A 14,211-nucleotide genomic window follows, 5' to 3' on the forward strand; every position below is an offset into this window, starting at 1 on the left:
GTCCTAACAGAGAATGGTAACACCACGCTGGGGATCTGAGTTGGCCTTGGTTCTGCCACCACCTAGCTCTGTGCTGCTGGGTCAGTAGCTTCACCAAACGGCGATTTCTTTAGGATCATAGGTGACACCACGCCTTCCCTCCCAGGCCACTTACAGGGGAACGTTGTAGGACACCCTCTGAGCCTGTGTGAAGTCCTTGGGCTGGTGCTGCGCGATGACGTGCCAGGTGATGCCATTGTTGACGCTGTATTGCAGCAGCACGGCCTTGTCCACTGCGTGGGGGCCGCTCAGGTCGCTGTTGCAGCTGTCTGTCTGCGCTGTGCTTCCGATTTGCAAAACAAACATGATTTTGCTGCAAAACACAGGGGAAATCACCTTGACACAGAAGCCAGAGGTGCTCAAGGAGTTAACACTCTCTCTCTCTCTTTTTTTTTTTTTTTTTTAATGAGAGTTGCGACATTTATTTCAGGTTTTCTCTCTTTTTTTGTTTTTCTTTTTTGCACACCTGCAGTATGTGGAAGTTCCTGAGCCAGGGACCGAACCTGCGCCACAGCAGTGAAAACACGGGAGCCTTAACCTGCTGGGCCACCAGAGAACTCCCTCTATTTTAAAAAATCTTTCTTGTTCCTAAACTCCATAATTTTCAAGTTCATAATGCAGTAAAAACAGAAGCATCCAGTCAGTCTTACAACTAAGTCACAGTAATCACAACATTTATTTATCTTATCTTTTACATCATACATATGAAAAGTAAGCTCGGAAGGCTGGTATTCTACACAGAGAAGACAATTTTGACTTTCAAAGAACTTTCTTCTTCCTCTGATGTTAGAAACCTTGTTAGAGCATTTTGCCTGAAACACCTTCTGTTCTTTGCAAGGTGTTGGGGGCCCAACAGGCAGCTGAGGGCATGGAGAGCATGATGAATAAAGCCAGGATATTATGTGGCACGCTTTTTTTTTTTACAAATAGCTTCAAGCTGAAGAGTCTGGACAAGGATAAAATCATCACTTCTATTTTAGGAAAGGATGTCTGGAGATCAGAGCAGAGGGAAAACTGAATTAGACATGCAGGCTCTGGACCATGTCTGCTCTTGTGTTGGAGTGTCCTTCTGCCTTTCACATGCATCCTTTCCCTGAGAAGATGCAGTTTTTAAAAACAGAAACTCTATCTTTGAAAGATTCCTAGTGATTAATAGAATGATTAAAAGGTGGTCAGAAAAAGAGCCAGACTTAAACCCTGTAAATGTGTTAATTAATTTAAAGCAAAGTTACTTGGGTGACGTGGCGTGCAACTGTTAACCAAGCAGCTAAGTTGTAGCTTTCTATGGGGTCAGGGAAAACATTGGGTTGTCTCTAGATTAAGTATAACTTTTTGATAGGAAAAGAAGTTGGGGAATGGGTAGACACAACAAATCTATGGCTAGTTATGGGGTTACTGTGGTTACTATATAGGAATTAGTTTTATTATATTTTTATTGTTTATCATATTGAAGGGTCCCCCCCCCCCACGTGCCTTTCTGCCTCTGAAAATCCATTACTCAATTAAGCTTCAGGGAAACAACTACTTTCCTATGAACCAAACATTTACCTTTAAAATATATTCATACACTTTTCAGCATTCAGTGAGTAGCCTACTACTTTGCAACCTTCAAAAAGCCCTGGAACCTTTTTCTGAGTTATAGGCAAAAGGCCATGTTTTCTCTGTCTGAGGTGGCAGAGCTGGAAGGGTAGGTGGGACAGGAAGTCCAACCCTCCCAAGTCTCTTTTTCTCTGTCCTCTCTTTTTTGCACTAGCAAGCAGCTGCTAGAGCATGGGAATTTTTAAAGATCCCATCCCGCTGGCCATCGAGTCTTCATTTCAATTTACACCGACATATGCCAAGTATAGGTATATGTTTGCATTGCTACCCATCTACTTCACATGCACACTTATAGTTATATGCTTGCATGTGGTCAACATTAAAGTATCCATATAGATTTTTCCATAACCAATTATTTATTTTTTTCAACTTTATGGAGATGAAGTTGACATATAACATTATATAAGCTCAAGTTATACACTGTGTTAATGTGATACACTTACCCTTTTTTTTTTTCTTTTTTTTTTTCTTTTTTTAGGGCTACACCTGAGGCACATGGAAGTGCCTGGGCTTGGGTTTGAACTGGAGCTGCAGCTACCAGCCTACACCACAGCCACGCCAGATTCATGCTGCATCTGCAGTGTACACTGCAGCCAATGGCAATTCTGGATCCTTAACCCACTGAGTGAGGCCAGGGATCAAACCCACATCCTCAAGGATACCATGTTGGGTTCCTGACTGTCTGAGCCACAACAGGAACTCCTATCCTTTTTTTTTTCTTTTTTAAAATATTTGGCCATTTCTCTAAGCTTATGCCTATGTCACCACCACTCAGCCAGTGTTTGTGAAGAGATACAAGGTAACTCTACAATAAACTCAACCCAAGCATAATTCTGAGTTGTGCAAACATAATGCTTTTGCATGCCAAATTCAGATGTTAGTTAGGCTTCTAGTGCCTAGTAACACCTGGGCCATGAAGTTCACAATCATGTCTAACAGACCAAAGACAGTGACGCGCTTGTGACGGATTCTGTGTCAGAACTACAACACAGATTTTGTTACCTTGCTCGAGTGAGATCCAGAGGTTTGGTGGCAGCTTGTCTGATCTGACAGCCATTAAAATAGAGTGAGTCTCCGTGGGCATAGGGTGCCAGCTGCCCACAGCCGCTTCCTATCACTCCCCCTTGAATAGTCTCCCAGTTTGCCTCGGTGACTCTTGCAGACTCAAAATTATCTTTAATATAACTGGGAAGGTCATGACTGAAAACAGAGCAATCGTCGCCTAGAGGGAAAGAAACAGTGGAAAAAGTTAGCTGGAACAAGCGGGATCAGCAGAAATTAAGGACAAACATTCAATTTCAGATTTAATCCAATCAAGTTCAGATTTACTATAAGAATGACAAAATGACAAGCAGATACAGACACCCAGAAAGAAATATTTCTCTTTTATTTTAGCAGTTATTGGCTGGTGTTGTTGAAAAACTTCCATTATCTTTGAGTAAATATTTACTAAAACCTGGAGGTGCTAAAGTACTTATTGCTTGTATAAGCCCACTGTTAAAAAACCACAGCATCTGCCTGGGCCTGCGTGTTTACCAGTGATGGGTCTCAGGAGGGAGCTCTCACTCCGGCCTGAGAAGCAACCTGCTTTCTTTTTTCTGTGCCTGATTTTGCAGCAGAAAATAAGTTGTGTTCTTGTTCTCTTTCTAGCTCTTATATTTGATGATTCTTTTTTTTTTTTTTTTTTTTTTTTTTTTTTTTTGTGGCCACCCCGCAATATATGGAGCTCCTGGGCTAGGGATCAGATTCGAGTCATGCTTGTGACACCTACACCACAGCTGTGGCCATGCCAGATCTTTAACCCACTGTACCAGGCTCGGGATCGAGTCTGTGTCCCAGCACAGAGACGCCACCAACCCCCAGCGCCCCACAGCAGGAACTCCTGTTTCATGATTCTTGAGAGCAATGCCTGTATTTTATTCATTGCTGGATTCTAGCACCAAGCACAATCCTGCACACATACAAGATACTGGATAATGAAGCTGGGATAAATAAATGAATAAACTGGACATGTCTCTCAGAGACCACAGGGCTGAAATACTGGCATTTAAGGAAGGCACTTCTTTAGCAAATGTGTATGTCTTTGTACTTCTCCTTGACTGGAATACCACACTTTTCTCAATGTCTACAGTGGTTTAAAACCAGGAAAAAAAAAAAAAAGGAAAGGTCACAGTTCTGTTGGATCAAGGAAGAGGGCAAATCCCAGACACCTAGGACTCCTGTGAGACATCTGATTTGTTCATTTACCTAAAGTTCAAATTCTCCAGCTAATACATGGACAGACCCAGCTGGTCGCAGTTGTAATGAGACCAGGGGAAAAAGACGGCCGCTGAGTAATTTCTCACATCAGAGACGTGCAGTGGTCTGCATTTATCATACTCATTTCATTTGGAGGCGAGGCAATAGCCTCCTCCAAGACATCTAAATGGATTCTCCTCCAGAATTCAAATCTATGGGTTCTTGCATTGTATACTTAGAGAAGCTGTCTAACTCTGGTCCTCTTAGGAGCAATCTCTCAGCTTAAAGAGACAGCAAGGCTGACTGGAAAGAATAGGCTGAGTTCAGGTCTTCTTTCTGACAGGTACTAGCTGTGTGACCTTAGGCAAGTCACTTAACCTCCCTGAGTTTCAGTTTCGTTGCCTGTGAAGTGGGAATGATGAGATATTAACCACGGCTAATGTATGGGGAACATCATAAGGACTAAATGAATGAGTGAATTCTGTTGAATGAATTGGTGGATACTGTGTATACAGTAAAGCACAAGGCAGTGTAAGGATTCACTCAAAAAAGATTGACTGTAGAGTTCCTGCTGTGGCCAACTGCATTAGGAATCTGACTACAGTGGCTGGGGTTGCTGCAGAAGCACAGGTTTGATTCCTGGTCCAGTGCAATGGGTTTAAGGATCCGGCATTGCTGTAGCTGAAGCATAGTCGTAGCTGTGGCTCAGATCCAGTCCCTGGACCTGGGAACTTTCATGTGCTGTAGGTGTGGCCATTAGAAAAAAGTTTTATTGTGCATTGCTATATGTCAAGACTTAGGCTCTGAGGATATAATGGGAATTAGATAAAGTGAACTTTGTAACATAGAGGCTGAAACCTGTGAGAAACACTGCATCGAGGGCAAGCACGGCTGCAGGTCTTCCAACAGGCTGACAGAGCAACCTGCTGGTGAGTAGCAGGAGCTGAGCAGACCCTCTGTTCCAAATACACACTCAGCCTCCAAAAATTCAAGTAGTAAAAACGTATTTTTTGAATCATGGAGGTTGCGTGTGTGTGTGTGTGTGTGTGTGTGTGTGTGTGTGTGTGTGTGTGTGAGAGAGAGACATTGTGATCTGGGAAACGGAACATCTTGAATTGTCAGTTTTATCTCGGGAGGGCAGTGGCCACTGCTGCTGGGAGATGCCCAGGGAGAAGGAATGCTGGCCCAGTTTCTGGGGATGTGCGGCCAGGCCAGGAATGAGAGAGCCCCAGATTGGAAACCAAGTATGAAGGTAGGGGTTGGGGCAGGGAGTTATATGGAAGTGGAGGAATGTGAGGTGCTAGAGAATATCCCGAGGAGATAAAGCCTGCATTTCTCAGAATTCAAGGACCATAGCATAAAATTACTCTTGATCATTCATTCCAAATATCTCTGCGGTATCGTCCATCTCAAATCCCTCAGCTGGAGTTCCCATCCATTTCCTAGTGGCCTTTGCACCCATGTTGAGAGGAAGGCGACCCCCACGGTCTCCTGTGCCAGGGAGGGTCTGGGATTCAGACCTTGGAAACTTTCATCACAGATGCAAACAGCGCCGGTGGTGCAGTATCCGTGCCCACTGCACAGCTTGGGGCAAGCCTCGCCGATGTACACGTGGTCGATCGCCCAACTCTGCTTCTCCGTTTCTTCGCCCTTCTGGATCCAGCGGAACTGTGTCGCACTGCAAGTTCCACAGAGAGCAAAAGGGATGCAGAAGGTTCTGTTATTTCCCATGGCTGTATCCAGCCTCCAGCCTCCAGGCTTGGGAAGGGGAGCTATTTCTAAAGAAAAAAAGGGCTTCCCAAACATTTCCCTGAAGCATCCGATGGACAGAGGTGAACGTGTGCACCCCTCAAACTCTAGAAGCATACCCCCAAAACCCCTGAAAATTTTAGGTGAATTTCCTATTCTATTCCATAAAAAATCTGCATCCATTTTTCTTATAGTGAGGTACCATTTTCAAATCTTTGAGTAAAATGGATGCTTCTCTAGGATGGCTGCACTTCGCTATGGTTATCTTGTGGCTTTGCATAACCTGACCAGCCAGGCTCACCCCAGAGGGCATTGGATTCCAAGATGAGCAGAACACCCTTTGGGAGCACAGAACACTGGGGCAGATATGGTGCCAACTGCAGGTCTTTGCTTGGGCATTTGTGATTCAGGGCCCTTGATTGAGTTTGGTCTGTGCCATGAAATTTAATCAAAAGAAAATTTGAGGTCTATGAATCATTTACGAACAAGACCCTATTTCTTCTTGGGATGTGCAATTGCCACTTAGGTCATGGGCTGGTAAGAGGAAGGGGACAAAAGAGGAGAGGGTACTGGGCTGCAATGAAGTCTAGCCTCACTTTCTCACTTGCTCTCAGCTCACTGCATGAGCTCTGGAGAGTCTGGCAGAGAATCCCACAAACCCTAACCCTAACCCTAACCCTAAACTCTAACCCTAACCCTAACCCTAACCTTAAACCCTAACCCTAACCCTAACCCTATGCAACCGACCTGGAGGAGACATGGTCAGGCAGCTGGATCGTGACCCTCTTCCAGCTGGAGCTGTTGACAGCATTGTAGATGGTGGCTTCATGGAACTGGAAGGGGGAGCAGCCGATGCTGTTTGAAGAGGAAGGAAGGCACTGGGTCTGAACGAGCTGCCAGGAATCGGACCTGAAGACACCAAGGAGACTGCATTAGACAACTCTTCGGAGAAACACATGACCTATCTAATGTCGAGGTAATGCTTTAGGGTTCGGTTAAATTAAGATAATTTAATGTAAATTTCAGATTTCCTACACATATTTTAATTGTGGATAATTAAAAAATGCAAATCATTTCATATAAGTTATATCCCAATTCTTTACAATCACTTTCATATAGTCACAGATGACAGAATAAAATAAGAGTGGCAGAGAGCTGCCTTCTCGTGGCTTCCTCCCACTGACATTGCTTCAAGAAATATACCCAGAGTCAAACAGCAAAATCCTCTGTCTACCTAACCTTAACTCACTACAGTTTATTTTTAAAAGTGGTGATGGGTGGCAGGCCTATGAACACTCCAATAAGGTAGCCGCACTGTTTCCAACTGTTATTCAATGCTGCTTCTATGCTTTAGGAGACATGACTTGATCTAAAGCATATTCAGATCGTTCACTGATTTTATATTTTTATTAGGGCTAGTTGAAAATGAGCAATGTGAGTAAAAGAGAGTTCTATTTTGAGGACAAATGTGGCACCTTATTTTAAAATATAAAGTCTGCTGGCTGCAGTGTAGTATAAGATTGATTTTTATTGAAGGAAACATTTTAAAATAAATTTACACAAATGAAAATTTTACATGTATAGACATGAACTGCCACATTTAATACATATGAATGCTCCCCTGTAAGAAGTTGCCTTAGAAACAGACAACCATTTGAATTGTATATTCAGGTTTTAAGGAAATGTAAAAAAATTATTTCACTAACCTTGCATCCTTAGTGTACTCCAGCATTACGGAATGAAGGTCACCGCAAGAAGTGGCTTCACAACCCACCACAATCTAAAACCAGCAAAGAATTGATATGTGTCAGGCAAGATTAAATAGTACCTATCATTAATTAAAAATCCCATCTCTCTTCATATGAACCCGATAAGTAATCAAGGAATATTCAGAGGAGTTTCCATGTGGTTCAGTGGGTTAAGAACTGAACATATTGTCCGTGAGGATGTGGGTTTGATCCCTGGCCTTGCTTAGTGGGCTAAGGATCCAGTGTTGCTGCAGCTGCAGCATAGGTTGCAGATGTGGCTTGACCCCGAGTTGCTGTGGCTATAGTGTAGGTCAGCAGCTGCAGCTCGGATTCGACCCCCGGCCAGGGAACTTCCATATGCCATATGGCTCAGCAGTAACGAACCCAACCAGTATACATGAGGTCTTGGGTTAGATCTCTGATCTTGCTCAGTGGGTTGAGGATCCGGCGTTGCTGTGAGCTGTGGTGTAGGTCATAGATGTGGCTCACATCTGGTGTTGCTGGCCTGTGGTGTAGACTGACAGCTGTAGCTCTGATTGGACCCCTAGCCTGGGAACATCCATATGCTGCAGGTTTGGCCCTAAAAAAAGTTATTTCTATTTACTTAACTAGTATAACATATTAATTATAAAATTGGTGACAATAAATTGGTCAAAAGGAAAGTAACACTTGGAGAATTAAGGAAAAGAAACAAAGTATCATTGGTTCAAAACATTTTCCATTGATGCCCCACCTTCCTGGGGTATTTGTAATTGAAAATAGCAATTTTTAATTACTTAATATTTATTCTTAGTTTTTTTCCGTTTCCATGTGAATAAAAACATTCCATATTATGTGCAATTCAATGTTCGAATCATCAATAATGGATAAAAGCTATAAAAATTTGGTATTTCAAATTTAAGTTCTAATCATCTACTAAACAAGTCCTCTTTCAGTGCTGATACTAGGGAAAGTTAATGCTAAAAATTTCAGGTTATCTTTTTATGAATAAAATAACCTTGGTTTCAGAGAGATAGAATAAGAAGTGTATTCCAATAGTGGAAATGAAAACTAGAAAGGAAACAAATAAAATGCTGTGGTGCTTCATAGGAAGGAGAGATTGAATTTGATTACTTGGGTTAGAAAACAATTCGGAAGTGGGAGGTCTTAATTATTCCAACTACAAGAAGAAATGATAATTACATGACATGATAGAGGTGCTAACGATCACTATTGTGGCAATCACATTATAACATATAAATGCATAGCATCATATTATAACACATAAATGCATAGAATCAACATGTTGCACACCTTAAATTTACAGAATGCTCTATGTCAAAAACAGTTCAATTTAAAAAAGAAAATAATTCATCAAGTACAATACAGTGCATGACAGCTGTCCCTAAGGAATGGGAAAAGCCTGAGAGGCAGAGATAGGAGAAAGACATTTATATGGAAGGACCGTGAGCAGAGCAGACACCCAGGTGGGAAAGCACTGTGGCATGTCTAGAGCATAGCGTCTGGTTTGTTTTGGTTTCAGCGTAGAGTATGTGAAATATTGGTGGCGAGGGTTGGGAAGACTGGTTGAGTTTGACAGACCATGAGTTGTAGTCAAGGGTGTTTGTTCTTAATGCGGTAGGCAATGGGGAGTCATTAAGGGTTTAAGAGCGTGGAATGATGTGCCTGGAGGTGTGGACTGCGCTGCTGAAGACAGGTGGGAGTGGGAGGGGGAGATTAGAAGTGAAAAGCTTATTCAATGGACTTTAGATTTAATTAAGGGCCAGAATGGAGGTGGTAACTGTGCAGAGCAGATGGGATGGGTGCCAGGAACACTGGGAATTAGAATTAAAAGGATGCCGTAACTGGTTAGATCTGAGAAGTGAAAAATCAAAGACTACTTTAAACAGTAAAGCCAGTGAACAGGTGACAGGCAGTGCCACTGAGAGAAACAGGAAAGTCAGAAAAGGAGTCTGTATGGGGCATGAAGATATGAAGTTCCCTGTTAGAATGCTGAGTGAGGGGCCAGTGAGACAAAGGTGTAGACATGTAACAGGCTATTAAAAGTACTGAGTTAACTGTTGGTGAGCCAGTCAAGTTTGGATACACAGATCTGGGAGTTGCTTTTAAAGCTAGGACACTTGAAGCCAGAGTAGGAATGAAATTCATAATGGTGAGAATGTCTTTGAAAGGAGAGGAAAGCCAAGGAGAAGTATTAAGAAATGCTCTATTTAGAGGGTTGAGGGAAGAAGAGGGGTCAAAAAGGAGATGGAAGTAGTAACATCTACTAACTACTACTAAGCGGAGAAGCAGTAGACAATCTAGAAGCCACAGGGAAAGAGAATTTCACTATATTGGGGAAATGGCTCGGATCGTCAGTGTTGGAAAATGAGACACTGTCCAGTCTCTGAAGGAGCATTTAATACAGAGCTGAGGAAAAGATTTTATTTATTTATTTATTTATTTTTTGTAGCCCATCTCCAGGGAGTTTTTATCTTGCAAAACTAAAACCCTATACGTATCAAACAACTCCCCATTCCCCCCTCCTCCCAGTTGTGAATACATTTTTTTATTTCTGCTAATAAGGATTCTTACTATGAACTGTCATTGTGGCCCATCTTTTTCTCTTTCTTTTTCCAACAGTGAAGTCCTAGCACTTAAAAAATTTTTTTTTACAGGCACCCCTGCAGCATATGGAAGTTCCCACGCTAGGGGTGGAACTGGAGCTTCAGTTGCAGGCATATGCCACAACCACAGCAATGCCATATCCAAGCCACATCTTCAACCTACACCTGGTCTTGTGGCAATGCTGGATCCTTAACCCACTGAGTGAGGCCAGGGATCGAATCCACATCTTCTCAGAGACAACATCAGGGTCCTTAACCTGCTAAGCCACAATAGGAACTTTAAGCATGTCTTTTTAAATGGGGGCATCAGAACAACTAATCTCTCTCTTTAAAATGATCTAGTAATAAACTGCATTTCTGCAATGGCCCTTTTTATTGTGTTCTGTAGTGAAAAAGACATTAATTGATACTGCTTTATCTTTTTCTCTGATTATCTAGTAACTATCTCCTATGCCCTCCCATTTTTCTACATAAATAAAACATGCATTTATAAGAGGTGAGAGTCCTTTTTGAATCTTTGGGGATTTGGGAAGTTCTGGTTAGGTTAATGCATAGGTTCGCTTTTAAAAGTCAGAGACAAAAGAAAAGTGGAAAGACATAATGAAAAAGAATAGATAAAGGAGCAAAGTGCGAATTAAGAGCCCAACTTGTTTCTGTGAGAATGTGAGTTTGATTAAAGATCCAGGGTTGCCACAAACTGCAGTGTAGATCACAGATGTGGCTCAGATCCAGTGTTGCTGTGACATTGGCCTTATCTGCAGCTCTGATTTCACCCTGGCCTGGGAACTTTCAGATGCTGCAGGTACAGCTGAAAAAAGAAAAAAAAAAAAGAAAAAAAAAGAAAAAAAGAAAAAAAAAGAAGAAGCAAAGTGGCTTGATGTAGAAAACAGCATAAAGAGAAAGTGGTAGGGAAAAGGTGGGGGTGGGATGAGGGCAATATGCAGGATAAGAAAGGACAGAGACAAAGAGAGAAACAGGCAGCGGTGCCTATTTGAGCTTTTTACTTCCAAAGTTTGGAAAAGTGAATTCAAGATTACGTATCTGAGATACAATACAGTTACATTTCTTGCTATGTCTCAATATACTCATAGATTTTACCTGTGTTCAAATAATCCTACAAGGAGTTCCCACCGTGGCTCAGGAGTTAGTGAACCCAACTAGCATCCATGAGGACGCAGGTTCGATCCCTGGCCTGTCTCAGTGGGTTAAGGATCCGGCATTGCCGTGAGCTGTGGTGTAGGTTGCAGATGAGGATCCTGTGTTGCTGTGGCTGTGGCGTAGGCCGGCGGCTACAGCTCTGATTGGACCCCTGGTCTGGGAACTCCATATGCCAAGGTTGTGGCCCTAAAATAGACAAAGCAACAACAACAACAAAAACAAAAACACAAATAATCCTATAAGATAAAGGCCTTTGTGAAAGATCACTTCTTTTATTCATAAGATAAAGTCTCTGTTAATGAATGAAATCAATCTTTTCCTTACAGTTGTTCAAATAAGCATTTTCCCTACACCCCCCACCCCTGAAATGCAAAAAATGCAATGCCCACTCCCCCTTACTTTAAACTGCATCATGTATCCTGGCTGTATAATGAGTTCTCTGGAAGAAAGCACATTGTGAGTCTTGTCTTTCTTTTTATTTGGCCAGTAGAGGTGGAAGGATGGATTGCCACAGAATCCTGCTGTCCTTACTGCATTGGGGTAAAAACTCCAGTTTTCTTCATGGGAAGTGCCTTCTGTGAAGGTAAATTGGAATCAGTAGGGCATGTCGTTCTCTTAAATTAATTTGTTTATTGTTAAACTACTTGAATGTCTATGCTCTAGCTTTTTGGTTACCCTTTTAGATTGATTTTTGTCTTATTTTTAATTGGCATAATATGTGAACCTAAGATGAGAAATCAAATCTGGAAATGATTATTAAATGCTAATATAATGATTACCTAACTTTTAAAACATAATTCCTAGTCTGGGTAACTTTCACCGTTGCAAAATTTCTTTTGGTATACTTCCAAGCCAATATAATGTATACCTCTGCAGTACAGACATTCCCAAAGAAACTGAAATTATTTTGGAATACTGACATTTCAAATTATAATTAGAGCTAGACATTTTTGTCTCTAGTGTGATTTATTAAATTCTTAGTTGACATTTCAACAAGCAGCCAACCTTGAAGGTGTCCAAAATATTACGCAAAATATAACAGCTCACGGGTTGAGGAGTAAACATGCATGAGACACTGATTTAAATGCTTTTCTTGTAGTAACTCATGCAGAGACACAAGCAGATAAGAGACTCACAGGAAAGACTGTTCGATGTCTTGTTTCTTACCATCATCAAAAGTGTCCACCAGTTGACTGGGGTTGATTTCTGCTCCCCCAATCAAAATGTTGTCTAGTGCCCATTGAGCACGCTCTACTCCAGAGACCACAAGTCCATTGCTGATTACAAAAGGCTGCCACCAGCGGAGTCGAGTTGTGTTGGTGAGGGCATCCTCGGGAAGAAGTATGTAGTCATGTCTGACAGAAATGTACTTCTGATAATCCATCTCATGGAGCAAAGTCCAAGTAATTCCTATAATAACAAATCCACCAACATAGTAACAGATCTAGAAAAAAAGCCACAAACCACCAGAATACTGCAGCTACTGTCAGCTTCCCAAAGGAATCTTCAGCCAGTTAATGAGAACTGACTTCACTGAGTTTAATCTAAGTGTTCATCCCTTATACATATTATTTCAAAATGAGGCTGATGATATAAGGGGAAGGGCATTTAGAAATACCTGGCCAAAAAGAAAAACACTGAAGTAGAAGTTATGTTTTGTGCTTTTAAAATTTTGTTCTTCTTATATGCACTATCTCATAAATAATGAGACATAACCATATTGTGCAGGTCTCTCATCAAGAATTCCTAGTATTTTAGAATATAGCTATTCTATGTAATTCTATTGTATTCTATGTAATAAATCTACTCTATGTAATTCTATGTAATTTGTGGTTTGTGGGATAAATATGAAATTTCTCTCATCAATTGATAAGACTATAGATAGAATGTTTAAATTACTTAAGTAAAAGGCAAAAGATTTATACAATCTGAAAAACTGTATTGGGGAAATAACAATTAAAAAACTTACTTAAGAAAACACCTTCTGAATACCCTGAATACTTTAGGCTCATCTACTTATTAAGAACGATATTTATCCACCAAAACTGATTTTCTAAAGACCTTGTGGTACTAGTGGTCAGGTTTCAGCTGCTTTAAAATAATAAAACAAACAAAATTTTGTTAAAACTGTGTGTGCCAAACTCACAAACTACCTTCTTTCACAATAAAGTTTTCTTATAGATTTTCTACAGTATTTATTACAGGCTTGTTCATACAAAAGCTTTTAAAAATACTCTAAAATGTTTTAAAAATTATCTTTTACTTGGAAAACCACACGAAAATTTATTTCTTAATTGTATCAGTAAGCCTCTGCTAAGCATAGTGATTATTTTCTTTATTCATCCATTTTGGAGTTTATTTTTTAAATGTGATTTTTTTTTTTCTCTTGTCCCTTCTTCGGTGGATTTTGTACAACGCAGAAATCACACGTATGGAAAGTGTAATGCAAGATGTATAGCTTTCTCTTTGTGAATTCCACTATTTGCACTGCAGGTAGGAGAGTTTTGTAGAGATTTTTCTGAGGGGCATTGGATGGAATTTGGGAATCTGCTCCAAGGCATGGCTTTCACCCCCTGAAACGTGCCTCCATCGGTAGAGTAGTCCAACAGCACGCCTTCCTTCCGGCAGATGGGCCGATGGCAGGAGGTCATGTTGTTCTCACTACCGATGCGCCCCCAGTACTGCAGGAATCTGAATACAAGCACATATTATCCATCAGAATAGTTAATTAGAACACATTGTCTACTCAAGTCTAGGGTAACAATTTCTTCCACACATGTGTTCCTTGTTTGGGGGCCAATTTGCTACATTGTAACAAAAACAACACAAAGTTGACTTACTTTGCCCCTCTGAGATCCAAATCTTGAGTAATAGCTTGTCTCACTGTGGATCCCCCAAAATAAAGGGCGGTGTCTTCGGCCAGAACCCCACACTCAGTACAAGTACTTCCACCTTCCAAGGACATCCACAAATCGGGCTTGATTTCTTCACTGTCAAAGCGCTCCTTCAGGAAAGTCTGGAAAAAAGGTAAGTTGCATGTGTTTGAAAGTAACAATTTCAAAGAATAATTATGG

At 41.2% G+C, this 14,211-nt stretch overlaps 1 protein-coding gene across 1 annotated transcript in view; it reads right to left on the minus strand.

Annotated features, from left to right (window-relative positions):
* RELN (reelin) overlaps positions 1 to 14,211 on the minus strand; it is a 502,874-nt gene that overhangs the window by 12,094 nt on the left and 476,569 nt on the right. The window contains 9 exon segments of the mRNA XM_021063495.1: positions 155 to 352; positions 2,641 to 2,860; positions 5,397 to 5,554; positions 6,373 to 6,534; positions 7,332 to 7,405; positions 11,537 to 11,712; positions 12,305 to 12,547; positions 13,722 to 13,828; positions 13,978 to 14,153. Coding sequence (XP_020919154.1) covers positions 155 to 352; positions 2,641 to 2,860; positions 5,397 to 5,554; positions 6,373 to 6,534; positions 7,332 to 7,405; positions 11,537 to 11,712; positions 12,305 to 12,547; positions 13,722 to 13,828; positions 13,978 to 14,153 — 1,514 coding nt within the window.

This window comes from Sus scrofa, chromosome 9 (genome assembly GCF_000003025.6).
Source record: "Sus scrofa isolate TJ Tabasco breed Duroc chromosome 9, Sscrofa11.1, whole genome shotgun sequence".
NCBI lineage: Eukaryota > Metazoa > Chordata > Mammalia > Artiodactyla > Suidae > Sus > Sus scrofa.